At 38.4% G+C, this 16,407-nt stretch overlaps 1 protein-coding gene and 1 long non-coding RNA gene across 2 annotated transcripts; one reads left to right on the forward strand and one right to left on the reverse strand.

Moving 5' to 3' along the window:
* Positions 1 to 1,517: 1,517 nt before the first annotated feature.
* Positions 1,518 to 2,158, forward strand: LOC120294630. The gene is made up of 2 exons (XR_005551877.1): positions 1,518 to 1,657; positions 1,740 to 2,158. It is a non-coding gene; the product is annotated as an uncharacterized LOC120294630 (long non-coding RNA).
* Positions 2,159 to 13,615: 11,457 nt separating this feature from the next.
* Positions 13,616 to 15,866, reverse strand: LOC104450863. The gene has a single exon (XM_010065570.3). The coding sequence runs from the start codon at positions 15,226 to 15,228 to the stop codon at positions 13,888 to 13,890; it is 1,341 nt and encodes a 446-aa protein (XP_010063872.2). The 5' UTR covers positions 15,229 to 15,866; the 3' UTR covers positions 13,616 to 13,887.
* Positions 15,867 to 16,407: the final 541 nt, after the last annotated feature.

A 16,407-nucleotide genomic window follows, 5' to 3' on the forward strand; every position in this document is an offset into this window, starting at 1 on the left:
CTACATCAGAGTATGTAGATCTTGCCTGTAGATCACATCTGATTGGCCATGACTGAAATAATACATGGTCATGTGAACATGGTCACGGTCACATCATTTGAAGCTCAGCTAATCTCCTTTTACTTTCGATAAACAAGGGTTTTTGCTCGGGTTTTCAAAAGCTGGCGGATCCAGGTGGGGCCTCCAAATGACCTGTGTTTAGCGTAGCCCTAACATGGATCCAATTAGGCACTTAATCATTGAAGCCAATTACAGCACAAATCACACCGGATCGGCACGGCTGATTGCGATCCGAGTCCGCTCCCTGCAGTCTCCCAATAGTTTATACCCGGTAACTCCCTAGTTCAACTGGCAACCGAAATTTGATAAAGAATTGGGTATTAATTATTGTATTTAATAATTAATAATAGGAGTGAGAATGTGATACTCTCTTCTTGTGGGCGCAGGCGGGGTCCTACACTGATCATGACCCATGCAGCTTTGACAAGTATAATATGTAGTTTTTATAATTGGGTGAATAAATATTGAGAAAAGGTCATGAGCAGCCGATCTTGCGAGGAAAAAGATATTTATATTTTTAAAAGTGGGATCCACTATTTTGAATTGAAACTAGTTAGATGGTGGGTCAATTTTATAAGGCCATGCCCATTTATGAATCGAAGTGAATAGTGGCCATTTTCGGTTAGGTCGTGACCTACCGTGACATGTGGTATTAAAATATTGAATGGCTTGGCGACATGATAATTATTGGAAAATTCAATGGCCATTAACCCACTTGCGGCATAATGATCTATGACGAATGACAAGCAAGAGGGCTAGTATACACAAAAAAAAAAAAAAAAAACCCAATCTCAGAATTTCTTTTCTAATTCAGTAACAAGTTCAACAGAATTATTGAAAAAAGATGGTAAAGACCGAGCAAAAAATCTTATACTCTAATTTTTTTTGTATTATCAAAAATCCTAAATGTGCCTACTCTGACACAAAAACTCTCAATTTTTTTATCAAGAAAAATCCAAATTTATATATGTGTGACATATATACTATCTATTTTAGTTGCATTCAAGATGTAATAAACAAAAAGTAGTTTGGAATATTTGTGTAATAATGGGCAAGCTTAAGGTTTCAGTGACACAAAAAAAGGTTTAAGATGTTTATGTTTTGGTAGGTATGGTTTGAGATTTTTTTTTGTGATATTAACTCAATAAAATACGGATAATACTCAGTAGTTATATAGCATCACCTCTCAAACATGTTTTTTTTTTTTTTTTTGTAAATTTATATGCGTATATATATAGTTTAACATTCTAGCACTATTCATGAGTGATTGGGGAGGCATTTCCATCATTATCAAGAATGAAGGGGGGGAGAGGGTGGACATTGCCGTTGGCGCAAGTTGCTGTACTTCTTTGTCAATTAAAATCCAGCACGACTTCATCCATACGCACTTGCACTTGAAAACGACCCACCCCAGAAGAAAAAGTTTCAAATAAATTTGCCTTCACGCGCCGGTTAACAAAATACATAGAATACCCATTTTTCGATTTCAACGACAGCCCGTCCAAAAATTGTGGATGAGACTTGAAGGCCGGGAAAGAAAAATATCCGTGAGCGATGACGTCATAAAAAAGTCCATCCATCCCGATCTTTAACCAAGGTGAGAATATATTATATTTTATACCTAGTCTCGCTGCCGTTTGTCCAGATTATTAGGGTTGCACTGATCTTTTCTTTGTCAGGGCTAAAGCGTGAGGAGAATCATGTGGATCTTCGCTTGCATCGCAAGGCATGCGCCATGCATCTCCATTTCCATCTTCTTTTCTTCCAGTTCTTGCTGTCCTCTGCGTGGTGCTTCGCTGTCGCAGGACATTGGAGCTGGCGTGAGGAGTGAACTGTAATGGATCCCCCTTCGTGGGGCGGCTGCAGAGCTTCCCTTTGCTGGAGAGAGAGAGGGGAGGAGAGAGGGAGGTTTACGTGAATCCGAAAGCGTTTTTCACAGCCTGACAAGTTACAACCGGAAATCTCTCTGTCAAAAAAACTAATCTGTATCTCACATCCTGGATTTCCAGCGGGTTCGGCTCGCTGATGTTGATAAGAACAATGACGATGACAGAGCTGTACGGCCGCTTTGTAATGCATGTTACTAGGTTATTCTTGATTGGCCGAACATGGCTCGGTCGTTTGAGTGCTTTTCCTGTGTACCCAATCATTTTGCAAAAAAGAAACGCCTTAGATTCGGATCGAACAGGTCCTGTCGCAGTAGACACATGTATGATCAACGGCTCAGATAGGTTTGATTTGATGAAGTCGGCCGTTGATAAGATTTATCCAACTTCCTCAATCAATCTGTCGGATCGATCTTTGCATCCTCATAGATAGTGCTCTTACATTCCGGTTCATTTTCCTAAGTTCGGCTCCATCTCAAATAATATGGAAGCCGTTTGATGACATTTGCTACCAACAAATTAGGAAACGTGCATTCGAGAAAAAATATCGATTACAACCCTAGGTTTCGAGTTCGGACACTGGGTCCAAGGCCGGCCTTGAGGGACTCTCTCAGTGTTGGGGGACTCGGGGTTGGCCACTGGGTCTTGGGCTTGTCCTTAGAGACTTGATCTTAAACGCTGCAAATCGGGACACAACTAGTAAGGTCCCTAGTCTGGGTGCTAGGGACTTGAGCATGGATATTAAGGAACTAGGCATGGTCACCCGATTTGGACGACCTTGGCCTATTCCCAAGGGACTTAGGTCTATCAAGGTCTTGGGTGCGCTTGAGCCGGGAATCTTGTCTCGACCTCGGGGACCTAGGCACAAGCAAGAACAACCTAGGCGTGAAAAGCTGAGTGTCGAGAGCCGGTCCTAGGGACACAAGCGTGATTGCTGGGTACTTGGGCTATCATGCCTAATTATTGGGGTCTAAGGTGCAAGTACTGCGGTTTCATTGTATTTTCGAAAATGATTTCTAGTTCTTAAAAAAGGAAGTCTTTTTTTTTTTTTTTAATTGAGGGTAGATTTTTCCTTAATTATGATTTTTTTTCCAGTAATTCATTTTGATTGTCATTTTCCTAAGCTATGCAAATGCCGAAAAATATTCTTGACAACAAATTATCTGTAGAACACGCGGACGCAGGACTATTCTTTTCTGACCCCGGAAAAAACGGCCTTCATTTAATGGATGGAACACGGAATGTTCAGGTAGCCAACTAGCCACGGACTCAGACCAAAAAAAAAAAAAATGGCCACGGACCGAACGTACAAGATATGGCCAAGGCCTGATATAATTAGCATTTGATAGTATACAGGGACCATCGACCTGAGCAGTGTACGACCAAAAAATAAAAATAAAAACTTGAGCAGTGTGTCTAAACTATATAAGCGAGCCAATTCCAGGATCACTAAATAAACCCTTCGTACAATACTTAATATTGTCCTTATTTGCATCTATTGTAAATACAATAATTCTATGAGTACAAATTACGTTATCACTCGATTTGTAAACATTATCATCGCGATATTTAGCTGTTTCCATTGAAATGTCCCTAAAAGTCAGAGTACAATGGACCCCCCATATGCTTCAATGGGGGAAAAAAACCTTATCTATACGTATAACCCGAACAAAAATGGCAGGTTTAGACAATTAAAAAGAAAACATGCAAGCAATAATTCAGTGCACTGGATGCAGAGTCTAATGGATGGCACACAAATAATTAATTTCATATATTATCACAAGAATTCAAGTAAAAGTATCCAATCAATCACATAAACCCGTAATTTTAGGCGCACTAACTTTTCTCATAGAAAAACACATATCGGAAATTAGATTGTTTTACATTAAATATGTTTAGAATCAGCCTTCTGAAAGCGGCCGTTAATTTCAGAGATTATCATCGAAAAAAGAAAAGAGGGTTTAGAGAAATTTTTTATTTTTATTTTTTTTAACCTTTTGCCACTCCTCTTAAACTCGTGGGAAAGATTGCTTGCTCAGACATCATCCTGTTGGCTTTGCAGAAAAGGGGATTGATTAATGATGGTGGCGTTCGGAATCTGTCTGAAGATGCCTGAGAAAATGTGCAGATTCACATGTGAAGAAGAAGGTGGTAGCAACGTGGTTATTTAATGAAGGAGGAGTTATACATGTGGATCGCCAAAACTTAATGCTTTGCCATTAAACTAACTGGTCAGCCCTTAGGGTCCGTACGAACTAATTTCTCTTTTTCCGCTTTGCCTCGTGCATTGCCCAGATTACAATTATCTTAGGTTTTGTTCTCTCTCTCTCTCTCTGACATTAAAGATTGGAAACTGGTTTTTTCATACCCTAAAGAAGAAAAGATCAGACCAGGTTTTTTCGATTATTATGATTTTAATTTGTTGTATTAAATTAGTGGAAAGATAAAAATTTAAAACATTGTTTGAATCTGTAAGAATTGTTGAAAAGTTTATATGTACATACACATGCCAAACATTCGCATTTTTGTAAAAGCTTCGAGCATTGCGGATGTAAAGAAAGAGGGAGAGTCAAAGTATTTCGGTTGTGAGATTTGACCAAATGCATGATAAAAGATAAAAGTCTATTGAAACAAATAATTCTATTTAGTTACATTTACTATGCAAAAAAAAAAAAGAAAGTAGATGAGTTAATGTGGTTTATACTTTTTTTATTTCACGAAAAATAAATTATATGAAAAATATTCTTATAAAAATGATTCTTTATATTGCTTAAAATAATTAAATATTTTCATGGATGATGAAAATATTTTTTGTTTATTCTTTTTGTAAGTAATCCAAACAATTAATTTTAAGAAAATATCTTCTATATCATTTATTTTTCACAAAATAAGAAGAGTTTTAATGAGATGATGGCATAAGTCTTACACAATTTAGAAATTAAAAATGTGGTGGGTTGTGTGTAACTATCGCTTGATACCTTAAACTTCCAGGATTGAATTGCCTTATCAAATAGATGATTGAGGCTAAAGACATCGAAATGACAAGCTAGGGAAACAAAAGGTGGACACCCTCGTGAGGAAACCTAGTGACGAGGAATTCCATTTCTTCTTCAATAAATATACGAGCATTTATTTATTATCTTTATTATATATTATTCTTGTTTTTTTGCTGGATGTATATGATTGCATCGTGGATTGCTGCAAGTGCAAGTACTCCCTGCTACATATCCTGTCCCTCTTTTGTTCAATCTAACAAGAAATGATGTCACAACAAGTTATGTAAAATTATATCATCGTCCCAATAATTTTTTTCTGAACTTTACAGGCAGACTGGTAAGGGGAGTTCTAAAGAAAATGTCAAGTAGCTAAGAATAATAGGAAAAAAAAAGCCGCAATTTTCTAGGGCATCAATTAAATAACGTAAGCAAGGACTTTAACCTACTGGCCCCGATCGAAAAAGTTACAGGCAATAATAATACAAAATAAATATAATAAATGTTAATAATTGTAATTGTGATTAGGATTTATTTGTGTATGTAGACAAAAAGGAGTTTACACCACATGGTGGGCATGTGGATGTGAATGAACACTTAGCAAAGGGCACTGTCCACCATGTCTGTCGCCGACTTGGCCACACCCCACGTGGATCCCTTTCTTCATCCCCATTTTAACCCATTTTTCTTCCTTCTCTTGCGTCCCCCTTTCATTTTATTTTTTATTTTTACAGAATATTTCTCTGTTTCTATTTTGTATTGAAATATTGAGCTAAAGATATAATTATAGGTACGAAAGAATATTAATATTGAGGAGTCCTGATTATCTATGATTTTCACGTCAAGATGCGCATAACTAACGTGGTTTCATTCACGTAAACTGTTTAAAGTAAAAGATAAGCTAGTTCTGATTCGGACACCTCTTATGGAAACGATTCTAATTTTCTGGAGTAAATTTTAGGTTTTGTGGCCTAATTCTGAGTATACCCACATGTTCTTTTTTTATTTAAGAAAAAAAGTAAAGACGACAATTATAAAATCACACCACTCCACTCTAATGTACGGATTCGATTAAGTGTTCACTTAATTCTAGCATTATTCTTAGTATATACCTTCGCCCGAGGCAGATCAACATTATAAGAAAACAAAATTCAGGTACACGAAACTTCATTTTATTTTTTTTCTTTTCGTCTGCAAATGTAAATAATAATATGTCCGGCCGCTTTTTCAACTGGATGTTTTATTCCATTCACGAGATCAGCGGAGCATTTCATGAATTTTAAATTTACAACTTACGTGTTTTCCTTATTGTGTAAAAAATAAAAAGTAGAAGACCGGTTCGTTTTTTTTAAAAAGGGTGAGATTTATCTCTCCGTCCTTAAATCCAGTTACTCTTATTTCATACATTTTGCAGTGTTACTATGGTTTTTCTTCGCTTTAAGAGTTGAGATTATATCAAGTTAGGTATAACTTCACGTCTTAAAGTTGTTCTCTTAAATATACCATTTCGAAAAGTTGACACATCGGTTCAAAATTCTTTTCACGTGACCCATAATTATTTTCCATATCCTTTGCCCTCTTCCTTTTACAATGGCCCCCTTTACCCAGATTATCCTGCTCTTGTCACCCTGTCCGCCGTTCCCACCGAACCTCCGTCGGAGCCGAGCGACACCGCCGGCCGTGTCACTCAGCCACGTCTTCCCACGTCGCGCTAGCAGTGGCTGCACCGTCGCTCCTGGCCTTAGGTGCCAGGAGGCCCCTTCAGGCTCGGTCACTCAACTAATCCTTGCTTCAAAGAACTTTTCTCCTACCTATTCTGCACATTCTGTATCATTATCGAAGTTCAACATATCATAAGAAAGGATTATCTAAAGCATGTCATAATTGACCCGTTCTACACAGTAAATAGCGCTATTCCTAAGTCGTCCTATTAAAAGACTTCATGGATTATAGAGTTGAAAAGTATAGTGGACTACCCCACTTGAGGATAAAGGTCAGGGCTCATCGCGTTGGAGACACGTCCAAATTTGACATGACACGAGGAAAAGAACAACAGCGGGATCTATCTAATTGGACACCTGCCAATCCGACTGTAATCATTGCATGTCTTTATACAACACCTAAAAATGAGAGGAAGACTAAAATTTTGAGAAATGCCCAATTATTTCTATGTACTGAGCGAATGAATGCAATTATCAGATTCAAATTTTTAATGAGTCTTTATGTGAATTCCGCATATGTTCCAAATTTCTAAGTAAGCTTCTTCCCGCAAAAGTTCATGGAACAACTCCCATGTGCATGTGCCAAACAATCAGCTATTTTCTTTTTGGGTGAGAATCGGAATTCGAAGCGTGAAGTTTTCAAATGATTAATTGCTCTCGATTAGGGAAGATCCTTCTTGGAACATGGGGCCATGTGCATGTCCATTTCACCAAGCAACGTATGCGGATGTTTAATGTTTATTAATTGGGTCTGTCCTTGGCTCAATAAATTAGAGAAAACCTAATTTTGTTCTCTGATAAAAGATGGTACGATGAAGAAGGCACAGAAAATGTCTCCAAGTGGAGAATAAAATTACCGAATAATGCATAAACTGTATTCTGCAGAAGATGTGGCGTACAAAATAAGTTGAGTGACCCCCACGTAAATTATTCTAGTGATTGAGATGTAGATGATTTCTATTTGGGATACTGCAAAATCAGATGATTGTGAACCATTTGAATATTTTAGGTCGGAGCCATATTTTACTTGATTCCTGATTGGAAGAAATTTTGTCCGAACATGCATTTGATTGATGGATGGCATCTGTATTCAATAACCCATCAATCAAAAAGCTAGTTGAAGGAAAACACAACCATTATCGATTCCATTGTTGGTTTATAAACTCATAATCTTATAAGAACCGTGATCATTTTGTATTTGTTTACTATAGTTGTCATTTTCTCAACAGCCTACGGATTGATTTCTGTAATATTTTTTTTTTTTTTTGTCTGTGGGGTAAAGACCTACAAAGGTGCTAACGAGCAGGAAGATAGACCAAACCAAAGCAAAACCGCATTTGGCATTTTAAGTATAACCATAAAGGAATGGGAGACCTTATTCAACGCTGATGAGATTATTAGGTGCTTCTTAAACATATATAAACTAATTAACCATTCAATTTTTGCATTAGCTTCCAATTTGAGTTTGCATATTAAGAGTGGTAGTTATTCTGGCCGATGCAGAAAGATGAGATGCGTTGGACTCACAAAACATGTAGCCGGCTAATTTTTGGCCGGAAAAAGAACGATTATTTAAAGAGTAAATAAGTTTCGTTTATTTCGCGAAAATTGAATTATTTTGAAAACATTTCCCTAAAAATGATAATTTGTATCACTTAAAAATTAAATGAATAAAAATATTTTCATTTTTATGATAATATCCATCCATAAATTATTACGATAATAAAAATATTTTTCATTAACTATTTATTTCAAGCAAGTATTTCCACTCATTTTTAGGAGAGTATTTCCGAAATCATTCTTCTTTTTTCTCATGAAGCAAACGGAGTCTAAATTACTCTAGGAAATTGAGTGGTGATTAAAAAAAAAGAAAAAGAGAGCAACTGGCAAGAAGATCTAAAGCCTTAATCACTAGGATCTTGAAAGGGTCTTTAATCCAAATCATCAGCTTCCATATAATCAAGAGCTAATAGAAGTTAATGAAGGCCTTCGAGTATAACATTTATGGAAAAACACAGTCCCTAGAGAATATTTCCAGTTTCTATACATCTCACACTTGATTTGATTCTCAAGTGTAACATCATTAATTGGTGTGGCTCAATCAAATTCAATCGCTCTTTTCAGTATAACAAAACTCGATTCATCAGTAGATCACTAAAATTCTCGATGCATAGATGAACCGAAACCGAAACCTTGTAATCTTTAGCTGATGAAAAGGTTTTGAGCAATGTAATCATGCGGTTACATAGGACCCGGTCGACTTAACTGCATTCATGCTCCAACTAAAGAGGTTCATCTGTGCAGAAGATCTGCAACCGAACGCGACCGCTGCGTCTCACGGTCGCACGACAGGGAAATGGAAGACGACGATGCCCCCATCTCTAGCATTTTACAGTGACATTAAGCAGATATTTGATTTAGGCGGGCAATCCCGGAAAATTCAATAGGGTCTTTTCTGGCCAGTTCAGTGAGACTAGTTTCAGAAGAATTGAGGCAGCAGCTGCAGATCTGGAATCGAATTAGGCAAACTTTCACTATATCACCAAATGCCATGCCGGAGTTGAGAAATTCAGGATGCAAGCAAGAAGGGAAAACGCAAACATGATTGCTTCATGAGCCGAGACTTCAAGTATGTATATGCATAGCCACCGACGGAAAAAGCAAAACGTTAAACCGAGAATCGGAACTCTGTCATCTGAAACTTCAATTTTTTATCTTTCTTTCTGTCCGACTTAAATCCTACAAACAAATTTACTTGTTCAAGCAGACAAAGCCATTCATCACTCATGGTCACTAAATTGTCTACTTGAACAACGATCGATTGACTTGGGATTTTCCAGTGCTTTGCACCAGAGAATATTTATATCAAGGCAAAGTTCTGTCGGTTTGTCTTATGTCCAAAGCTTTATTGTGAAGATCATCTCCTGTACATCTGATGGCAATTGCCGACATTACTTGCCAGAGATCCAGCATTGTAATCTCTGATCATGTTTAAACATAAAACACCTCTTTAGCTTTTAATCTGTTAGAACACGACCCCAAAACGCATCCCCGAAAAAAAAAAAACCACCTTACCGGAGAAAAGAAAAGTAAGGATTCTCATGAGAATAACAGCTAGTGTGAAAGGGAATGGCCGTCAGGCCTTACAACTTTGAGAAAAACTTCTGGGCATTTACATCTTAGAATATCATAAGTGACATCAATTTTCAAGACACAAGCAACATAAACGCCATTGAATGCCAGTCGTAGCTTAAAATTTTTTTTTTTTTTTTTGGCAATTTAGATAGGTTTAAGCAAGCGGCATACAAACCAGATATTCCTGCGAAAAACGGTAGTAATTTTACCTACAGATGAATTGCACAGACCGCACATAACACAGGTCAGTGCATGAGCAGAAAAGATGCTCGAACTTTAGAAGTTAAGATTACTCGCAGTAAAATCTTTCAAGCGCAAATAGCCCGAAGTGCTGCAGCAACAATGTGTCTATTTTACTTTCCTTAGGGTTCTGCCAATGTCATTCTTTACAGTGATTGCCGTATGGTCACATAGTCTAACAAGATCATTATGGGGTGATTGTCTCACATCGCCAGACCAGCTTAAACAAATATTTTTGTGTCTCATTCTCCTCAGATGGTAACTATGTTGTTCCATGCCCAGCCAGTCAGAACTTTGTCTTCCGCGGTACGCTCCCACCTAGCAATCATCTTCATCCCCGTTACAGCATTTGGTAAGCATGTTGACATCCAATTGTCCGACCCTCCCCATCATAATAAGCATAATCCGCTTCATCCAGCATTGAGAACTTATCCACAAGAAAACACTTGATACATCCCATTGCAGTCACTACTTTCCATACTTCAGATTCTTGTGCTCCTATTTGGACCAATTTAAACTGACTTGTGTTTAAAATTTTTCCATCATAATTCAAGACTCCTTTGTTTCTCTCATTAAAGCTATACGATCCACAAAACATTGGGGAACTAAGCTGTGAACTGTAAGCATGTGCCTCACTAGAGTGAAGCAGTAAGATCTCAGTCAAACGCAATATATGTTTATAACCTAATAAATTCCCCCATTGGGCCCCTTCCTTCGAAATCTATATGCATCCCATTACAAAGAGTTGCCATGTATAAGTTTATTTCTTCCATCACGAAGCTATCTAGATGGAATGAGGACAACGCATGAAAATCATGTGTTAGTTACACTCAGCAAAAACGCCCTCAATCTGGCTTAAGGTATTGTTATACTTTTGATTGCAATACGATAACACCGCCAAGTTCCAAAACACCATCTCAACATCACAGTCCAGTTCTAGCATCTGCTAACTAATTTAAGAGATGAATTAAAAGGGAACAATATCAGAAAATAGGAACCTACAAAAAATTCAAATTGACATTCACATCTAAAATAATCAGACACTGGTTAACTCATATCATTCGCAGAAAAAAATAGAGCCATTGCACCGATGTAGGCATCAAAGAAAGTGAAAAAGTTATTAGCATCCAAGATCGTGGAAACAAGTTGAGCTTGGATCCAGATTGAGGCAGGTCAGAGCACAGGATCAATAGTGACACACTGACACATGTCACAAGAAAGTCATATATTTCAATTGTTCAGATGATGACAACTACTAGCAAATCTTTTTCTCCCATGTAGGTCAGCAGTCGGTGACACAAATTATGCACACCATTATACTTTATTTTGCACTATGTATACGATGAGATTCAAATACTCAAGATCTTCCCTTACAGTTCCATAACACCATCCCAAGATCACAGTCCAGCTCTAGCCCCGCTAACTAATGTCAGATAAGAATTTAAAGGGCACTAAATCAGAGAATAGGAACCTATAATACTTCAAATTGACTGTTATTCACATCTAAAACAATCAGACACTGGTTTCTTCTCATATCACTTGCAGACAGAGACGGCACTATTGCACCAGTGTAGACATCAGGAAGACTGCGAAATTTATTAGCATCCAAGATAGTGCAAACCGGTTGATCTTGGATGCAGGTTGAGGCAGGTAAGAGCCCAAGAATTAATAGCGACACATAATGTAATAAGAAAGTCACACACAATTTTTATTGTTCAGATGTCGAAAACTACTAAGCACAGTCAGCAGTCAGCAGCAAGAATTATGCACAACACTGTACTTTATTTTGTATTATCTATTCAATGTGATCCAAATACTCAAGATCTTCCCTCACAAGTCCCAACTATAACTTTTTATGCTCTCTCCACCCTTTTTGAAGTACATCGCTACAAAACACCAGAAGACGCTTCATGTGTCCTGACCTCCTCAAACAAGCTTTTCTCATCCTACCCTTAATTGAGGTAACACCAATTTCTCTTTCAAATATATTCGTTTGGGATCTATCTTTTCTTGAGTACTACTAGATTCAACAACGCATTTCATTGTAGTGCAATCTTTCTGTGCATAAATTGGCAATTTCGGGAAAAAAAATAATTAGGGACCAATCTGCAAAACATAGTTCAGTTCACATTGGGTTTACCAAAGATGTGACAAGAATAATAGTGTTAAGAGTAATTCAAGATTAAATCAAGTTTTTATCTAATAGCTTAAGCTTTTGGAACAGTTAGCAAAGGTCCCATCAAAATCTCACGTGGTATCAGAGCAGGAGGTTCTGAGTTCAAATATTTCTAGGCCCTATTTGCCTTCCCAATTATATATTTCCAAGGTTTAGGCTTAAACCAAAGTCCAGCTTACTTGTGAGGGGAAGTGTTCAGAGTAATTAAAGATTGAACCATGCCTTCATCTAATAGCTCAAGCTTTTAGAATAGTTGGCAATGGTCTAATCAAAATTTCACAAATAAAATTCACCATATTCCTAGAAGTCATAAAGTTCAAAATGCCAGAGTCACTTGGAACAAAACTTTTGATGAAATCCAGCTTCCTGCACAAAGATTTAGCAAAAACTAAAACAACTGGAAAGTGAAAAGGATTTTGTGCAGCAATGAAGGATTAAGAAAAGGCACCGTCACGTTTGCATGCATAACACATGTGTTCATAGCCATTTAACCTCATATGCCACACAATAGGTAACTTGTGAAACACTATCCATGTCCAAAACACAATCATATAAACCTCAGACTTATGGAAGATTAGACAAGCCTCTTGACTCAAGTAGATATCCATGATAGGAAGGATTAAAATACAAAAAATTTCCCAGGTTTGAACTTGTGGATAATCAGACAATAAGTAAGATAGAGGCACCTTGGAATCCATACATATCGGTATACTAGGAAGAATAAACAACGCATACAACTTTCTCAAGTTTGAAGTTTTGGAAGATTCAACAACGCTCCTGATTCAAAACCAAGCAGTCTACATAACCTACTGACAGGAATCTAGTACAAAAGATAACACTGAAATATTCAAAAGAGATTTAAGTTATGTGATGCAGGAATTATATCTTTGCTGCTGAAGAGGGACTTGAACCCCCAGTTTTCCAGTCAATACTTTGGTCAATTGAAAATTTCCTAGATAAAAGAAAACCATTGGGCAATATTGGAATTCTCCATGCGTGGAAAAGTCAATATATTTGATGCACAGAGCATACAAAATTTAACCCGTAGTCAATAGCAACTCTACTAAGGACCTTTATCTCTTGAATAACGAAAAGAGTCGAAGTTATCCCTTAACCAACTGATTAAGGACTTGATTTGATAACAAGCTTGCAAGACAAAATGTTGTCCCCTAACAAAGAAGCAATGTGTATGAGACTCACTCAATTGAAAGAATCGAAACAGATCTAATTCAAGGCCAATTATATCCTATCTTAAACTGCAAAGAAATCCAGAAGGCTGCAGCAGCAAACTAATTCTTGATTGACAGGCAGGAGTTAGCTTGAACAGCATTCATACATTCCAAAAGATAAAATATGCAACAGAGAATGTGAATAGACCCAGTAACAATTTAAGGAGAGCAGAAAAGGCAAAAATCTGGTGGCTAAAGATATATCACAAGTAAAACCAAGTACATGAGAGACATTACAAGATGAGGGTCAACAAGAAGAAACAGACCGTCACATATCGCCACTCATCTACTAGCGGAATATTTTCTCTCTTTTGCAATAAACATCAACTACTGGAATTTGAGTAGCACCACTCCACTGAATATTTAATGGCAGCTACTAGCCACAGAAGGAAAGCTGCATTTCATGTTGATAATCTCAAAAAGGACAAGACTGACCTCGCTATCTGTCTAACTAAAGTCAACACCCATCTCCTTTCGTCTCAATTCTAAGGCCATACGTTCATTTTCAAGCTTCATCTTTTCATTTTCCATTTTCATCTTTTCTAATTCGCGGTCTCTTTTCTTGCAAAATCTCTCCCATTTGAAGCGCTGTTTCTCCAACTCCAACATCTCATATTGAATTTGTAACTTCTGTTCTTCCAGTTGAAGTGAACGAGATTCATTCGACTGCTTCTGTGACCAAGCCCTGTTCTCTGAAAAAGTTTGATTCATATCAGGATGTACCATATGAGAATGGGAATGGGAGCTTTTGTTGAACTCTTGAACATTCAAAGAAGAACCAAAACTGAAATCTTCATGGCCTTGGGCTTGCTTCATCCTCTTCGCAGAACCCTTTAAAACCCCACACATTGTCCTGCCATCACCATGAGGAGCATAATTCTCCTCATGTTCGTCGTGATCATCATTATCCACATCTTGATCGTCCTCATCAAAGTCATCAGGGTTGTTTCTTCTGACATCATTATTCTCATGATCATCTCTACTTCTGAGAGCCTGCTGCAGAGAGCGTTGTAAGGCTGGGTCATGAGGTAAATGTAGCCGATTGCTATTGTGGTAAGAGCACATCTCTTCATAGAACAAATGCTTTGAACTCAAAATTTTCCTGACATCATCCTTCTCCTTCTCCGAAAGGAACTCTATCATATCCAAAAGTGCAGGATTCTCAACCACCTGGCAAGAAGTCCCCCGACCAAGCATATCGTTGAGTTTCTTGTACCTCTTATTAAGGTCGTTGAACTTATCCTCACACTGCTGAGGTGAGACATGGTAACCCCTCTCAGCCAAGACCTTCGAAATTGACTTCCATTTACCCTTTTTCTGCAAGACAGCAAACTTTCTTCGTCCCCCACCCCCACAATCTGAACCCGAATCTTCACCTATATAGGAGACGGCGGTGATCAGAAGTCTAACCATCTTATCAGTCCATTTCACCCTTTGCCATGGTGACCCTTTTTTCCCTTTGCTTACATCATTATGATTATCGATACCATCTTCGGTAAAGCTTGGATCATCGTCATCGCTTGCCGAGTTCTTGCACCTCTCCCCTTTGTTGAAATCTCCCACAGAGATCATCTGATCGCAACCTGGCAACGCTCCCATGGTAAGTGGGAAACCCTCGTGGATCGAGGGGTGGACTCCAGGCGTTTGGCGAGGATGAGAGTGATGTGGCTGATGAAGCGTGTGTGATTGTTGTGCTTGACCGTGGATTTGCATTGATCTCTGCAAATCTAGACCTCCATATGCAGGATTACCCGGGATCATACCTCCTTGTGACATATTCCCTTCCATTGCTTTACCCAAACAACAATTAATCAAGACACGCGAGCTTATCTCACTTAAAACCCTATTTGATAAATTTTTCAAGCGAGCATAGCCATCTGCCAACGCAAATTCATTTACCCTGAGGGCCAAAACGAAGCAAACCCATCTTTTTCCTCACCCAGCTCAAGCAAATTCTACTCACTCTTTGGGATCCTTCTGACAGTTCCCAGATCCTCAAGCAAGCACCTTTCCCATCACAGAAACATTAATCCAGCCACTACAACACGAATCCCACAAAATCTCCTGGATCAAGCCTAACCAGACCAAACTGCAGCTCACCTCTCACACAAACCCAGCACTAAAAATCACCACAGGTTGAACCCAAAAGAAAACACACACACCCAAGACGCAACTCCTGAAGATTCAATCCAAAATGTCGTTCGCCAGAGAGAAAGGGACGACGGACTTATCTGGGCAGAACCCTGCACAGAGCTTCGCCACCCTCGACGGCAGCGCCAAAAAAAGTCCCTCCCAGAAAAAAAGGCGAGGAACCCACAACGCTTACGGGCGCCCCCACAAAAACCCAAGACCCGTCTGGCCTCAGCGGCTCAAAAGGAGAGAGCTTTTTGAAGGGGGGGAAAAACAGAGAAGCGTGTGCCCGAAAAACCGAATAAAAATCCGGTCTTTATATCAATGCGACTGCAGTCTGCAAGTGGGTTCTTGTCTTTTTCTAATTACTTAATTATCTTTTTCCTCCCATCCGCGTTTGCGTTGCGCATCGATGATTTTTTTATGGGGGAAAAAGGCTCCTTTTTTTGCAGGTTCAGTGAATGAAGAAAGATCCGTTGGCCCCACGGTCGGACGTCCAAATCAAGATTCGAAAGATCGATAGAGAAACTCCGAAGGCCAAATCCTACGTCGAACGGAAGCGTATTCCATCGACATCGTCGCAGCGTAATGACAAACAAGAACAATAATTGACGACTTGGGGAGGAATAAACTTTGAGGAGAAATGGTTGCTTTCTCACATAGTATTGGAAGTGGAACAGCGATTAGCTGGGGAAAAGGAGCAATTTGCAGTAGATTAGTATATTTCTATGTCGCAACTTGGCCTCCCAAGTGGGGGGTTTTGATATTGTTTTGTGATTAGCTGGTGCTTAGATAATAAACTATTTATTTGGTTATAAAATAACGTTGTTCAGAGTG

Source organism: Eucalyptus grandis, chromosome 6 (assembly GCF_016545825.1).
Source record: "Eucalyptus grandis isolate ANBG69807.140 chromosome 6, ASM1654582v1, whole genome shotgun sequence".
In the NCBI taxonomy this organism is placed as follows: Eukaryota; Viridiplantae; Streptophyta; class Magnoliopsida; order Myrtales; family Myrtaceae; genus Eucalyptus; species Eucalyptus grandis.

Excerpts from the sequence above, each read along its gene's own strand:
- LOC104450863 (XM_010065570.3), bottom strand. The coding sequence starts at position 15,228 with ATGGAAGGGAATATGTCACAAGGAGGTATGATCCCGGGTAATCCTGCA.